This window comes from Gymnoscopelus microlampas, assembly GCF_963454915.1.
Source record: "Gymnoscopelus microlampas genome assembly, chromosome: 16".
NCBI classification, from domain to species: Eukaryota; Metazoa; Chordata; class Actinopteri; order Myctophiformes; family Myctophidae; genus Gymnoscopelus; species Gymnoscopelus microlampas.
In genome coordinates, this window is record NC_139953.1 from 32,773,789 (window position 1) to 32,790,549 (window position 16,761).

At 43.1% G+C, this 16,761-nt stretch overlaps 1 protein-coding gene across 1 annotated transcript in view; it reads right to left on the reverse strand.

Moving 5' to 3' along the window:
* kif26bb (kinesin family member 26Bb) overlaps nt 1-16,647 on the reverse strand; it is a gene marked incomplete at both ends in the record, with an annotated part of 30,938 nt that extends 14,291 nt beyond the window's left edge. Inside the window, 7 exons of the mRNA XM_084082170.1 lie at nt 135-406; nt 3,197-3,290; nt 4,527-4,736; nt 9,646-9,817; nt 10,344-10,459; nt 12,113-12,637; nt 16,492-16,647. Coding sequence (XP_083938296.1) covers nt 135-406; nt 3,197-3,290; nt 4,527-4,736; nt 9,646-9,817; nt 10,344-10,459; nt 12,113-12,637; nt 16,492-16,647 — 1,545 coding nt within the window. The remainder of the gene's footprint in view (nt 1-134; nt 407-3,196; nt 3,291-4,526; nt 4,737-9,645; nt 9,818-10,343; nt 10,460-12,112; nt 12,638-16,491) is intronic.
* Between the last annotated feature and the right edge of the window lie 114 nt (nt 16,648-16,761).

The window sequence follows — 16,761 nt, forward strand, 5'->3', positions numbered from 1 at the left end:
TGCAACCATTTTATCCATGGACTGGCTCATGATGAGCACTCGTGGAAGAGCTGTTAGGGGTTAAATGTCTTGCTCAGGGGTGGACCAGGGGCCGCAATTCTCTACCCACTACTAAGCTATGACCCCCCGAATACCTGTATTCCACTGACGGGGTCCTCAGCAACACAAATCGGTGCTGCGGGGCCATCCTGAATATTGCCTGCCAAGGGGACAGCCTCAGTCAGGAGGTCCCTCATTGTCTCCCCTTCTCCACAGCAGAGTTCCACAGCAGATACAGACACAGTGAGGTTGGTCCAGGTCTTCTCCTTCCTACGCTCCACAGCGCTGTACAGCCAGGAGATGGCACAGGGGATCAGGCCAAGAGTCTGGGTACTCTCATCTCTCCCCAGCATTGTAGACCATGACCCTGTGGGGCACAGCAAGAAGCACAGAGAGTCATCATGTGTATGTGTATACCATACATGCACACATATATGGATGTGCAAATCAACTTAAATACACATATACATAAACAAATGTGCTCAGACATGCATGCATGCTCTGTCTCTTTCTTTCACTCTCCCATAAACACATGTACCCAACACACACACACACGCACGCGAACGCGCACACGCACACACACACACACACACACACACACACACACACACACACACACACACACACACACACACACACACACACAGAAATGTGAACACTCACAGTATTTCAATATTTTTAGAAACAGGATTAAAATAGAGTGGCGTTTTCACATGTTTGTACATATGGGGTAAGTTCACATTAAGACATGAGGATTTACTCGAGTATACATGTCGGCAAAAATACATAAACACATACACACACTCACACACACACACACACACACACACACACACACACACACACACACACACACACACACACACACACACACACACACACACACACACTGAAATGCGAACCCTCACAGTACTTTCTATGCATGTGTGAAATTATCAATTTACTCAGAAATGGAATTAAAATAGAATAGGTTTTTCCTATGTTTGTACACATACAGTATGGCTGGGAATAACACACGTGGATTCAGTCAAGTCAAGTACATATACATAAACACATTCACAAATCCACAGATGATACACAAAAATACACATACACACATTGTCAGTTTAGGCGTTGAAATGCGTATATGACACACACAATCTCCACTTTTGCATCTCCTAGACTCCTAACAGGAAACGATCCCAGCTTCAAAAAGATCTCAGCAAATCACAAAAAAGGCTAACATGATATGACTGTCAGAATGAAAGGGTCAATATGCTGCTGTGTAGCCTGGAGGAGCCTTTCAGACTCGGTTTCATGCCATACATATCAAGATAAGTGAATTGGGTTAAAGAGAGAGCAAGTAAGTGAGAGAGAGAGAGATAGAGAAACAGAGATAGAGAGAGATGGGGAAGCAGAGGCAGAGAGAGAAAGGGCAATCAGAAAGAGTCTGTGTGCAACAGAGGGGGGACATTTTCTTAACCACATAAGCCATACTATGACCTACAAGCTCGCAACGCATCACAACGCTTTGTGAGCTTGTAGATCTGCTATTTTTGCTTCTTTATTTTTCAAAGTTGTGTGAAATTTGCCCCAAATAGGGACACCAGGGTTAATGTGGTTAGGTTTTTAATAAAATTGCTAAATTGTAATATTATCAAACATAAATATCAAACGCATCAGAAAAAGAGAACTGCATGCATTTAATTCAGTCTGACCAGAAACAGGGATAATCCACATATCCACACCGGCAATGACATTGAAAGACCAGAGGTGGGTATATCAAAAGCAGAGGCATGGATCTCCGAGCAAAATTGAACCTTGCATGTGTAATTGTTGTGTATGACAGCGAGAGTGCATTTGTCTGTATAGGAGTGGTGAATCAGCATGCTCACATGTTCATCATTTTGCAATGTCTACTAGGATAGTGATTCCATTTTCTGCATTGACTATAAAATTGGGACCACATATATGTAGATATATTAGATATAGCACACTACACACTTTTATTATTTCTCTGTGTCCCTGCCAGAACATTCTTTGACCCACTTTTGGGGTCCCAAGCTCCAGGTTGAGAATCACTGCGGTGGAACGCTTTTGCCCCGATTTATACTAGCGGGACATGCCCTTGTTCGAGCCACGGTTGTCTTATCAAAGCTCTAATTGAATGAGGGTAAGAGAATTGGTTTACTCCAATTAAAGGCAGAGCGTGCAGCCATTATTCAGGGAGGGGTGGAACTGTGTGGTGTAGTAGTAGATGAATGGCCGCTGGCAGTGTGCCACGCGTCGTCTGTATCAGCACACTAATTTAATCAGATTTACGGCAAGTGGCGTCATGTGAAAGAGCGGCCAGCTCCAAGGAGACCCTGTCCTATGTGTGTGTGTGTGTGTGTGTGTGTGTGTGTGTGTGTGTGTGTGTGTGTGTGTGTGTGTGTGTGTGTGTGTGTGTGTGTGTGTGTGTGTGTGTGTGTGTGTGTGCACGCGCGTGCGTGCGTGCGGCGTGCGTGCGTGCGTGCGTGTGCGTGTGTGAGAGCTAAGTGCAGGGTTCCATCTCCCTAATAGCAGCATATTACAGTCCATTTGGTCTTGCAGTCGCCTCCAATTTTGGAGCAGCATAAAAAAATACAAGTAAATAATAAAATGAAATGTTTCCGTACAGCATGTTGACGTGCTTCACAGTCAAGAGGAAGCTTTAAAAAAAATTGAGCTGTATAATTGATGAGCGGGCTTTTATTTACAAAGTAGCAGGTAAAAGACAAATAACTGAGATGGATAGAAGTGAAATAAAAACACCTTTCTGTCACTGCTATGGAGGAAGAGAGAGTGGGAGAGGGAGATAAATTAAGGTAGAGAGAGATCAGAGAGCGCAATAGAGAGAGAGACGCAGAGATACCATAAATTGAGAGCAAGAGAAACAGAACAAAAAGGAGACCAGGCTGAGCAATAAATAAAAAAGAGAGAAACAAAAAGTGACCAAGGGAGCAAGGGATGAACAAAAGAAAACACAAAAACATTAGCGAGACCATCAACAACAACCAAAGACCAAGAAAGTGAATTAAGAAGAGGGATCATGGATGACCACACCAGACATGACATTAAAAGGGTTTCGTCCAACATCTCGCTCCCATCTTGTGGTTTTAACCTCCGGCCCTCTCTTTGAAGGCACCGATTTACTCACCCCCATCAGCGCATCCCAGACCCAGGACACATCCATCGCTGCCACTCAGAACACAGCGGATGACATCAGTCAGCACGCCTGCACACACCTCGGCCTGACCCGGAGAGAGCAGAGGGACAGCTAGAGTATGTCTTATGATTCATCGTCCATTCCGTGTGAAATAACATGAGAGGAGAAATCTAGGCGAGAACGGAGGGACATGCTGATTCTATCTACCTCCTGTGGGGTTAGGTTAAGGTTAAGGTTCAGGTTCAGGTTACTTTATTTGTACCCGTAGGTAGAGTTGCTGAGAGTCTGAGCTTGTTAGCCGCTGTAACTGTCTGGTGTACAGGGATGCTGGGGGTTAAGATGATTCACCAATCAGCCTACTAAACTAGACCAATAAAGAATATCTGCGTGCAAACAAGATCCTAAATGCTGACACCAAAGAAAAAGTCTAATCGATTTACTAAAAGCATGATAGATTAAGCACATCATGGTTTTGTCAATGTGGAAATAGGACAGTTTCCTCAAATTAGGGTTCGATACTGTAAGTAATGCTCGATGCTCTTAAGTACTGTGTGTCTGTCGATGGCTAACCAGTGGGGTCGTTTTTGAGATGTCTTATCAGGTTTTCAGGTCATCAGACAAGGGGAGTTAACCAACCGTGGATGAGTAGAGTAGAAAGTGCAAGAACATAACACATATAATTAGTATGACTGAGAAAACGTAGCAGGCATGTGATGTAGGTCATCTTGCCCAAAATTAGATGCTTAAGCATGTGTCAAAATTAGTCCTGAATGGAATTTAGATTGTTCTATTTTCATATGATATGAGGCAACCTCCCCTGCGTATCATGTATTGTACCCTGGTTATACAGTTGATTTGATCAGCTGAGGTGTCAGATACTGTAGGTCTGAGGCCTATGCTACTGTAGTGGTAAAGCAAAAACTCTGTCTACAAACCCAGTTTCCCTTATTAGGCAATGAGGGGAACTCAATTTAAAACAAACAAAAACAGACACAGATTCTAATAATGACATGGCTTCCCTCTACAATCTGTAGCTATGGATAGTAAGTCACTAAGTGTGCAGTTTATAAACAAAGCACCAATGCTGTGTTAATGTGAGTTTAGCAGCATCAGCTGAGCTGTGTGGTTCACTGTGATTGGCCTAGTTTTGTGGGGACTGTGATTGGTGTAGCAGCATCAACCGATGCTGTTACACCACGCCACATTTGTGGGGACATACAAATGGTCTACTTTTGTGGGGAGTGGGGACACATACATTACATATGATCAACCCTGTTATACATGGCTTGCCCCTTGGGTGTCATGTCATAATAACACTGACCTGACAAGACTCTGGTGGGTAGGTGGTATCGAAGGTGTAGGTCTTAAGGTGAGCTTTTCCCTCGCTGCCTTGTGTCTGCGTAGCGCGTGGTTGAATGCTGGAGGCTGGGTCCATCACAGTGACTTTTCTTCTTGAGGGGTCCACTCGGCAAACAGATGGCTGGGACGGCCCGGCAGACGGAGAAGGACATATCCTCAGCACCACCTTGACCTATAGAATAGATGGAAATAATAGTGTTAAAAGGGATCATATAAACTGGTAACTGCCTAGTATAACAGCTTTTGTCCAATGAATGTGCTCAAGGACACCTCAGTTGGAGTTGCCAAATTAAAAGAGTGTTTCTCATTCAGAGTGTTTCTCATTCACCTCCTCATTCATTTACTGAAATTGTCGTTCATTTCCCCCTGCCAGTCCAGGGATACGAACAAACGTTTGAGCAAATCTTCCAGTCGCCAGCTAACTTCCCTCATATTACAGATGATACCACCACTTAATGCTAGAGGAGAATAGGAAGTGTTGAGATTGTTTTGTTGGTCACAAAGCAGAGGCTGCTCTGTAACATCTTAAACTCTGATAAGACAACAAGGTTCAAATCATTTATACAAATCAGCAACGTTTTTACCCATCTTAGGAGACCTCATATCCCCAAAAAAACATAAGAATATAGGGATGTATGTAAAAAGGCCACAAATTCTTTAAGGTATTGTTTGAAGCTGGCCCCCTGAAATGACAGCTTTCTGCTTCTATTTACAGTATACGCCATTCCCTTTGAAATACGCTTATCAAAATAAGGGATTTAGCTCAGGAGCTGCGGAAGAGATTTTTAGACATCTCTGTGGGAGAGAACAAAGTGAAACTGCCAGACTGCTGCTCAGATGAGGGCAATGTAAGCCAAGGTGCACTTTGAAGTGACAAATAACACTTAAGGGAACATGGCTGAAAAGAAGGAGAAACCTTTGCAGAAAAGCTGCAAGTTAACTCGATTATGGTTATGTTTAAAATAAATAATACAGTCAAAAGCGTAAGCACTGTTGGTGAGCTAAAAGTTGTTTTGTAATGGGTGTAACATGGAGGATGGCTGCCAGGCTGAATGTTTGCTTCCTTGTCATCTTTAGATGTCAATTTAACATTATTACACCATGAATGGGCGAACATTAACAAAGACTAATGTTGTTATTGCAATATGTGAACACATTTCTGTTGACTACTCAGTTGGAAAATAATATAGTACAGATACATCCGCTTAGAACTACGTACACATTGTATATTTCCTGTCCCATTTCCGTGGATCATGATGTTAATTCCTAAATATAACCTTGTTCTCAGCCTTGGTGATTTAAGGGCTTTGAGGTCTTAAGCTTTAGTTGGATACTTTGGAACCTGAACAGCCACTTAACATAGCTCGGCCTCGGCAGAATCTCCAGGCAGCCTACTGTATATCACACAGAATATAATAGGCCATGATAAGATTCATGAGTCCATTAGAAGTAATAAAAGCCCCCAATGAGACAACCCCCATACAAGTTTTATATTTTTTTTCTATGATTTTTTCACAGTATTTCTGCCTTGTTCATGAAACATAACCACACACTGAAATTAAAGCTCCCCTTGTTTGTGATGTTTCAAAACAAAAGGATATTTCTCAGGCAAATGCATGTGCGTGAGGAAAACCTTTCAACCCAAAATGGGATGTTTGATGTTGCAAATAAACTAAAGTGAGCTTTAATACCAGGGTGCAGAATATTATGTTATCTCACCCTTTCATGAACTCGTTTTTTTTTTATCCAGCACATGGCCAACTGTGCTTTAGGATGTGGACATGATTATCTTTTAAGCTCTATTTCTTTTCTTATGGGGTGGTGGGGGTGGGGCATTTTTATGCTTTATTTGAGATAGGTCAGTGTAGCGAAACAGGAAATCAAGAGCAGAGAGAGAGAGGAGAGACATGCCGAAACAAGACAGGGTCGGTTCTAACCCGGGACCTTGCACTCACAAGGAGCATATGGCCTGTTCACTAACTGGCTGAGCCACCAGGTACCCCTTTACGGGGCTTTCACACAGGACGTGCATATAGTAGGCGGTGAGTGCCATTGATATCAATGAGTCGCTGGCTCTCTGCTCGTGCTGACCATAGAAGCAAGCTGAGCTGCAAGCTGGCTGCTGCCTATGCGCATCCTGTGTTAAGCTCTATTTCTGCCTTGTTCTCAGAAACTGTGGTATTATATACCCACAAAAACTCATTTCCGATCATGTTTCAGAATGTACAAATGTGTTTTACGACAACTTGGAACCATTGCAATACATTTTCACAAATATAATTTCAAAATATATTTCATTGAAAGCTGAAAGTATACACACATCTCTTGTTGAGGTGCTAGGTTGGAGTTTGATTATAAGAAAAGGATATTACCTGCACACTCATATGCTCCAATGTAAGATTTATTGACAACATTTCGAGCCTCGGGTCTTCAGACAAACGTTTGACCTGACGCTGAGGCTCGAAATGTTGCCAATTAATCTAACATGGGAGCATATGAGTGTGCGGGTAATATTCTTTTCTCACACATATATTTCATACACATAAATCCATAAATATAGTCCAATGTGTAGGGTCAAATATGCTGCATTGATTGTTGCAAGTGTTTTTATCTATATTGTATCCTGAACGGGTCACACTAAATTTCATTGTATAGTGTGCAATGACAAATAAATCTATTCTATTCTAAAATATATATGTCCATTTTGGTATATTTTACCATGTCAGGATTTCTTTTTTCTTTTTTGGGGTTGATGTGTAATGGAATTGTACCAGACAAACAATAAGCATTCAACATTAAAGCAGGTCAATGCTGAGGGGGGTAAATCTGCAATTGACCAGAAAGATGCATTCAAGGCCAATTCCTAGAGTATACCACCAGAGAATAAAGGCATTCCGCCTGTTGTGTTGTTGTCCTACAGTGGTGACAAGACGAGACAAATTTGGGGAGGAATAAGGGAACTGAAAATATTGTAGGCTCCACATAACACTGCACTGCAAAAGAAATATTGTGCATACAGTAGTTCTTTGGCATTTCAATCTTATGCTCTTTGTCAGAACAAACAATTGAATAAGAAGGGAACTGGCAATTGCAGCAAATCCCAGGAGATGGGCTCAATCACACAATGCGAGTAACATTGTATGCTTTAGCAAACTGACCAACCACACAGGCACAAACCCAGTCAAAGTACGCTGAGACACCAGACACCCAGTCAAAAGTGGTTTGGTTGAAGGCATGCAGGACTGCATTATGTCACGATGACCTCATCCTCCATCGATGATTTCTAAAGCATAACAGCCATGCTCCGTCTGCAGCATGATGAAGCCCGGTGTCAGTGAAGGCTTCATAATATTCACTCCTCATACTTGAAAAGTGGGAGCCACTAACCCTATTGAACATGTGTCAAGTTCTATAGTATCTATGGGAGTTGCATTATTTAAAAAGCCATTTACAAAAGGAGAGAGTCCGCCTTGGCTTTCATACATACTGTAAATACATACATACCGTACATGCACAAACAGACAAAAACCCACAGAGGCATGAGAACACACACACACACACACACACACACACACACACACACACACACACACACACACACACACACACACACACACACACACACACACACACTGCTGAGTGCTTAGGAAGGTGCGGCCGGCAGAGACAGTCTATCTGAGCCGTTATCTGTAACCTTAGACCAAGCACATCAGTCCATCTACGAGACGACGGTAGGGCAGGCAGCCATATTGATCTCCCCACCTTCCCCTGGGGAGGAGTCGGGAGGGGGCAAGATGGAGGCATTAACACCGCATTACTTCATGAGGGGGAAGTGATACAGGATCTCCTCAGAAGGACTGTGATCTTGTATTTCTGCTCCATGGGCTGTAGAAACATGTCCGAAAAGGTGTTTGTGGCTGAGGTTTCTGGTAATACTGTCATGTAGTTTGTATTTGTGTCTTAAGGTTTATGGCATATCCTAATGAGTGGTTTCTCAGCCAGTAAGTCACGACACAAAAGCTGCTTGTCTGACAGGGTCATCACGGCCAATGAACAACTTTAACCACTTAAAGCCTAAACTGTATACTGCACTTCATTGACTGGGGTCCCCCAGGGGTCTATCCTTGGCTTACAACCTGAGCTTGTAGATCGACACATGGATTCAAATGGTCAAATTAGGATTAATGTGTATTCACTAATGCATTGGGTCCTGACTTTGTGCTAAATGTGGGTGTATGTGTGAAACCATCTAAAACAGGGGTCTTCAACAGGGGGTCCAGGACCCCTAGGGGGTCCTCAGAGATACTGCAGGGGGGACGCCAAATCTGTGTGTGATAGGGACTTTATTTTTTTTTACATTATTTGGTTACATTAACCAATTGAACCCTTGCATCCCTATTCCGGTGGGAACATTACACAGAGTGATCTGTGTGATCTGTGTGATCTGTGTGGTGTGATCTGTGTGATCACGAGAGGTTTGGTGTACAGGGAAAAAGAGCGGACCAAGTACCGAGCCAAGGGTCAAGTTTACAAAGTATTGAGGGTTTAAGTGGTTAAATGTCTGAAAAAACACATTTAACATGAATCCAATATGCAGTGGGGTCGATGCTTCATCTCTCTCTCAGCTAAGGGGTCCTTGGCCTGAAGAACGTTGAAGACCCCTGATCTAAGAGTAATCCGTAGGTCTGTTACAGTATGTATAGTCCTACCTTGTGAAGTCCTATCATATACACGAGGAGCGGTCAACACCATCAAATGACTGTGGTCGTCAGTGTAGTATTAGCAATAGAAATACATTAGAGGCACATTAAGCATGACTTATACTTTATCCTAGCAAAATGTGAGCTTGTAGATCTGCAATTTTTTTTTTGTATGACGGAGCATAAATTAAGTATTATAGACACTTCTACAGAAGATGTAATGACTCTTAGAAGTATATGATAAAAATGGGGTTTTAACTCAATGAAAGAAAATGGTATGTACTGGTAGGCATGCAGAACATTACTGTGCTCTGACTGCTTAGTTCCGAAATGATACTGACTGCGTTTTAGAGGAGCAGCAGCCAAGCGGTCATGGTCTACCTTGGCAACGTTGGGCGAGTCTTTGGTTCTGGCTGCAGCCTGGAGGAGGCAGGAAGGGACTGGAGGAGGGCTCTTTTGGATAATTCCCATGAAGCAGGTAGGGGGCCGACTTGGACATGGGTCAGAACCCAGGCCTTTCCTCCTGGTGGACAGGTTCAATTTCTGGGCTGCCCTGCAGGAGGAGGAGAGAAGGTTCGGAGGTGGTGTTAATCGTTCATCCCACAGCACCAGTTCTGCTTACCTAAAGTGCCCCACTGGGCACTTAAGCTCTATTCAGATATGAAAAGTTGCCATAAATCAAAGAATTACGATAGAAGGCATAAGTCATTGTAAGACATTTGTTCCACTTTGAGACGTCTACTGTTTAAGACATACATTTTACACACATACAGCACAGCACATGTACAAAATGTGCATTGGCTTAATGGTAAAACGTAATTGTGACCAGCTCTGCTGAAATTGGTATGGAAACACATTTTGTGTTTGCATTCTATGGTGGAAAAAATAGATTTTTAGGTTTCTAATTATCTCATTCATGTACAGTACTTCAAATATTCAGAGAGAGAGTCAGATCAAATTACATTACTGATTGCCACCAAGCTCTGCTTTTGATACAAAACAGCATATGCAATAGCCTCAACAATAGTTAGTTAATTAAGTTCACAAGACACAACACAAGATGACACTTTATTACTCACTTGGCCAAAAAGGACATGGCAGCAGAGTTGGCAATGGTAGCTACTCTAGAGATGTGGGCAAGCTTTGGGCTGCTGTGTAAACTGCCAGCCTCATCTTGACCATCATCGTCTGTAGTCTGCAAGAAGAGAAAGCTCATCAAAGCTCTGGAACTAAATGCTGTACAACACCCTTGCCAAAAGGGTAATGTAATATCACACAGGAATAATTTAAAGAACATGAGATCAGTGTGTTTGTGATTCTATGTACAGTATTTGGGTTGAGAGCACATTGTGTTCAATCTATACACACATGATCAGTCATGTTGCGTCTCTCACTGGCTAAATTTGGAGAGTGAGGAATGGTTTGTGGTGACTCGATTGTCTGAGATGAAGACGTGACTCAGATATGCAGAGGCCTAGTGAACATCACTGCTTCTTACCTAACACAGGCACGCAGGCAGAAAGGCGCACACACACACACACACACACACACACACACACACACACACACACACACACACACACACACACACACACACACACACACACACACACACACACACACACACACACACACACGATTGTGCATGCCACAGTCCATCAACTTTTTAAGTCTGAGATACTTTCAAACGGTGTTGAGCCCAGAGAGTGTGTTTGTGAGTGTGTGCGTACGACGTGTCTGTGTGAAAATGTTAAATTTTAAGCAACTTTTTAGATTTTGTGCGTCTATGAACGACATAGACGCACAAGGATTGCTCATGACCTATTCCGCCTGTATCTACCGCTGCTCACAATGAAGTCACCAAGGCTCGCCGCGAGCCAAAGAGACAGCCAGCATCTTGGTCCCTAAGGGCCCCGCCCCTTCTGAACTCCACATCTCATCTGCCCCTTTTGTAGAGCAAGATAACGCTGTCAGCTCTGTTCGTCCTGCCGCCAAAGAAAACATCCATCCATGAAAATGCCAATTAGTGCCATAGAAGAGACCTAAGGGGCAGTCTGCGAGGGAGATCAAGAGTGGGAATGTGGAGAGTTGAGCTAACCGCCACATCCCATCATACAGTATGTTCAGACAGAACCTGTCTTGTCTTCTCTTTTTCTTTCTCTCTCTCTCTCTCTCTCTCTCTCTCTCTCTCTCTCTCTCTCCTCTCTCTCTCACTCGGTCGCTCACTCAACCTCATGGGACTAACTGCCCTAAGACCCCCCCCCGTGTCCCCCTCTACTCCCTCCACTCCCATCCTCACCCTTGCTCCTCTCCCCTCTCTTCCTCTCTCTCTCTCTCTGTGTGTGTATCCATCTCTCTCTCTCTCTCTCTCTCTCTCTCTCTCTCTCTCTCTCTCTCTCTCTCTCTCTCTCTCTCTCTCTCTCTCTCTCTCTCTCTCTCTCGATGACTTGGTTGGGTTTGGGCATGGGGTGTGTGTTATAGGGAGGGTGGTCTGAATTTGGATTCTGCTTTCCAGCACCGTTAATGCATATTTCACAAGCTGTCCTGTTAAATATGAAGCCCCATCCCCCCCTATCGATCACAAATGCTTTTTGACTGGCTAGCTTTTATGACAGGGATAAATCATGACCCAATTCCCTTCCATTAGCGATAGCACTTTTAAACGACCATTCTAGGACGTAGGACCTAAATACGGTCTGACCGGACCACTATGAATCATTGCCTCGCTGACACGCGTACCCGTAAAGACGTACTTTACCCCGATAGCTCATTAAAACGGGGATGTACACTGGGAAAGGGGGGTGTTGTTATGTGTGATCTAGTGCCAAGAGGAGGCTTTTAGCTCTACCTGATGATAGGCGTAGATGGGGTGGACACCATTACTGCTGGTCAATGACTGAGATTTAGATGCAGATGCGACCAGCTGCTGCTGCTCCTCCACCCAGCGGCCCATATCAGGGTTGGGGAGCTTAGGTCCCCGTCTTCTGGGGGTCTGGGGTGTCCTTTGAGGAGTCCTAGGGCTTCGTGGACTGTTGGGACTGCAGGTCTGACTGCGTGGTTGAGAGTTCACCAGTGCAGCCATCGTGGCAGTAGCCTCTCTCAGAGCATTTGTTTCATTTAATTTCTGCAGCGTCCCAGTGGTGGCGGTGGTGTGGTTGGACCCAGAGGGAGTCTTGATGGGTGACTGACTGGCCCACTTGGCATGCTCCCTCGTCAGTGCCACGTGGATGGCCTCCCGTTTCAGCTGGCTCTGATGGGCGCCACAGGAGCCACACGTACCCTGGTCCCCGTCCCGTTCCCTGGGGTCCCCCGTAGACCGACTGCTGTGGACCCTGAGGTTGTCGTTGAGAAACGTAGACACAGCACTCGAGTCCTATGGAATTTGACAGTAAGGGGTCATAAATTATGCACACTTTGCATTTACTAAATGGAAAACGGTCCTGGTAGCCAAGTGTTGGGAGTTAGAGTAGTCATGGGTAATCACTCATACATATAGCGCAAGTCTAAATATTGAGGCAACGTGGTGATAAAACAAAAATATTATGGCCGTGTATCACCTTTGACAACCATGGATTTTAGAAATAAATTCTTGGAAACATCTCATCACATATAATACCTCCCCACACATGCCTCTTTTCAACCTCTGCTCATGGTGGGTTTCCTGGGTATATGCAAAATCTATTTTAGCATTGCTTTATGTTCATAGCTACACATGTTCACACCTTGGGCTTCCTACCATGCAGCCACATTCTCCTGAACATGGTGTCTTGCTGAAGGCCACTGCAGCAGTAGCAGCCGAGGGAGGCAAGTTTGGCACTTTCACCACAGAAAGTAGCTGATCTACAAGCTCACAATGCGTCGCATTCCGACTGTTTTTGCTGTGCAGGTGAAGAGCAGCAGGTAATACAGATAATGGCTACAACTATGTTACACACGCCAGTGACGCCATCAGGAAGATTTTTTGCAAATATTCTCAGAGTCTCATGACCACATTTGCACAGAACTGATTGTCTGTCTAGCAGATGTTCTGTGACATTTGCACAGAACTGATTGACTGTCTGGCGTTTGTGATTGTCAGTTCTGTGACTGTGCACAGAACTGATTATTCTGGCCACCGCTCTAGTCAGCCTCAACTCTTGACCAGTGGTGTGTTCTAGGTCATTTCGGAGGGCATACGATATGCTCGACATGCGCGTAGTCGTGGTTACACTTGCGCGTGGTCAATGGATGAAATGGTTAGTACAGGGCTATGCTTTTTCTCAAAAGAATCTGCACGTCATACTACGTATATAGCGTAACACGGTAGAACACACCACTGCTCTTGACACTCCCACAGTGTGGAATGACCTCCTTCCAACACTGCAGAGTCACTGCAGACATTGTACTTTTGTAAGTCCCAGTTGATAAAGGCAAATCTATAATTCAGCAAGTGTTGCTCAACAATTCTAAACAGAATCATGCATGGTCCACCAACACTTTGGAGTTTGAATAAATAGTTAACTTACTACACTTCTGAGCACAACAAAGGAGCTAATGCCTTGTGTCCTTTGAATGGCCTGCCCTAAACCACTTAATAAGCACTATTCTATATTTCATCATACTATGGTGTCACGCAGTGAAAACAGTCAAATTACAATCTCACAACACATAGCATCGTTTCGCCAATAATAACATGCCTAAAATAAGAATGCCAGGTTGAAAGTACTTGTTATGTATGTTTTGATAACAAAGGCTATAGTGTTTGCTTGTCCACAAATGCAAAGAATGTTATTTAGATGACATGTTCTTTAGAGAGGTGCTATATTTACCTGGTATCCTAGTTACTTTGCAGCACTTAATCTATTTTTTTTATTTTGGAGGCAATTGGGAATAATAGCCAAGTCAGACTATAATATCCAGTTAGTCAATCATATGGTTCACTGCAACAGTCAATGAGAGAGGTGGACAGGAGGTTGTCTATGAACTACATTTGAAGGCCTGAAGACCATGCACTTGACCATTGACCTTATCATTTGTTGACTTGGGCTCATATCCCTTACTTAAGAGTGTCTGCAAATTTACAAAATTATGACAGTGTCGCATCTCTTCCCCTGACACCAATCAACTAGTACACTACTCACTCACTCTCTCAATCAATTTACCACTTACGTCTGATTATACTTCATCGTACAACACTGCTGTGTGGTGAAAATAACCGATCGGCACGTTGTGGCGCGTCTGCTATTTTCAGGGGGAAAAACATCATTATGACACGCCAGGTTAAAAGTGGTTAATTCCCTGTTTTCCATCAATCCCTCCATCTTCTCCACACCATCATCCCTTCTCCTCAACCCTGTTCTATATTTCCCATTTCCTCTCCATCCGTGGATTTCTCTATTCTCACCTGTCCCTGTTCGTCCATGCGTCCACTTCATCCCTACCATTTCTATCCATCCCTCCATCTATCCTCATCCATCTCTTCATCCCCTCCCCTCCTTCCAGCCCTACATCCACTGTGCAAGCAGTCTGTGCCGGTGTGCCCAATCATCCACATTCCCCGCCTAGAGGGAGCACTTTCTAGAGTCCTGTATGTAAATCTGAGCCGGCTGTCACTGACCAAATCATAAAAGAATATTATATTTTGGAGGACATTCTCCAGTGAGTTAACAAAAACATACTAATGTGACATTTGTTTCACCGCCCACTACCCTCTTACCTCCACTGCATTATGACAAAGCATAAATGCAAAGAAAGAAAGTTTAAGTTTAGGTAGGCTATCTTGCCTTCCAGCTCAAGGAATGAAAATAGAAAAAAGAAGAAATAAAATGAATAATGTTACATTTGAATGGATAATGTGTCATTTGAATATAGCCTATATGAATGACAAAATAACAAAAAAAATAGATATTAAATTACATTACACATTTCAGGAAGTGTAGTCTATATATTAAAATAAAAAAAAAACGAATCAAATGTGCCAGGCCTATATAGTGTATCGTCTTAATCCTGTAAATTCATAGATGTGATTACAGAGCTACTGCATGCTTTTGAGAAACACTGCCCAGATCAATAAACCAGCAAGTAGCAAGCAAGCAAGCTTATCAGATTTCTAGCAAATGGGTATAGCCTACATCTGTGGTTATAAGATACAGTATGGCCTCTTCTCAGTCCTCATGGCATATACCGCCTTAGTGGCTTGAGGTCACTCTAAAAAAAAAACACTATTCCCGCTGTATGTAGCCTATCCCCCATCAATGGGACAAAAATAAATATTGTCTATCTCTCTGCCCCTGTGGAGAGGACAGACACACTAGGGATGCCTTGATGAAATATTCATGCCCATTTGAAACCACTCACACAGGAATGGCAGTGGTTTACTTCGCTGATTTGATGGATGATCGTGGTGACAGATGAAGGATGCTGGGAAGTATAGACCGGCACCCCCCCCTCCCTTCATATGAGCATCAATATACACATTTTCAACAAACATCCATATAGAATACAATATTGGGTTTGAGGGCCTATAGCCTGTATTCAAAACGTTTTGGCATTGTTCACTAATACATTACCATTGTATTATTTCCCCCCACTCCCTTTGGCGAATAACTGTGGATAAATTAAAATAGGTCAATGTTTGTTTTTTGTTTGTTTTTTAAGTTAGCCTATGGGAGGCTTTCTGACCTTTTTTCCCATTCTTTTTTTTTGCCTATAAATGAGCAGCAACCTATTATAATTTGCTGCAACGTTTTTTTTGCGCTGTCATGTCAACACTTTTTGATTGAGTAGCAATCAGTGGTGTAAAGTAACTAAGTACATTTACTCAAGTACTTTACTAGTACAATTTTGAGGTATTTTTTACTTTACTGGAGTATTTTCAATTTTCAGTACTTTTACTAATTACTTCTACTCCACTACAATTATTTGAAAACTTTAGTTATAGTTACTTTGTAGATTCTGATTATTATGACAAAACATACAGTAACCACTTCAGCCCTATGTACATTTCGGCTATTTGAAAGTAGCCGATCTACAAGCTCACAATGCATCACATGGCGACGCATTGTGAGCTTGTAGATCTGCTATTTTTAAAAATGAAATGGGATATTCTGCATAATGAGTAATTTCTGGTACTTTTTACTCTGTAATTTTTTCTCTTACTTATAGTATTTCTACATACAGTATTTTGTATTTAAGTAATAAAATGTGAGTACTTTTTCCACCACTGGTATAGCAATCCTAAGATCTTACCTTAGAGGAGAAGTGATGGTGAATGGCCAGGCTGAGTGCTTGCTTCTTCAGGGCAACCAGAGTGGCAGAGCATCTCTCACAGCAGGTTGGAACTTTTCTGTCAGAGTCAGACCACCAAAACCCTTTATTCTCCGACATATCAGGTGCGGTGTCCATGATATTACTGAGCTGGTCATCCACAGATTCAGCCCATTGGACCTTGGGAATCTTAGATGATGGGACACTGTTTATCCGGCACAGGGTCCCGGCACCATCAGGAGAGGGGCGCTC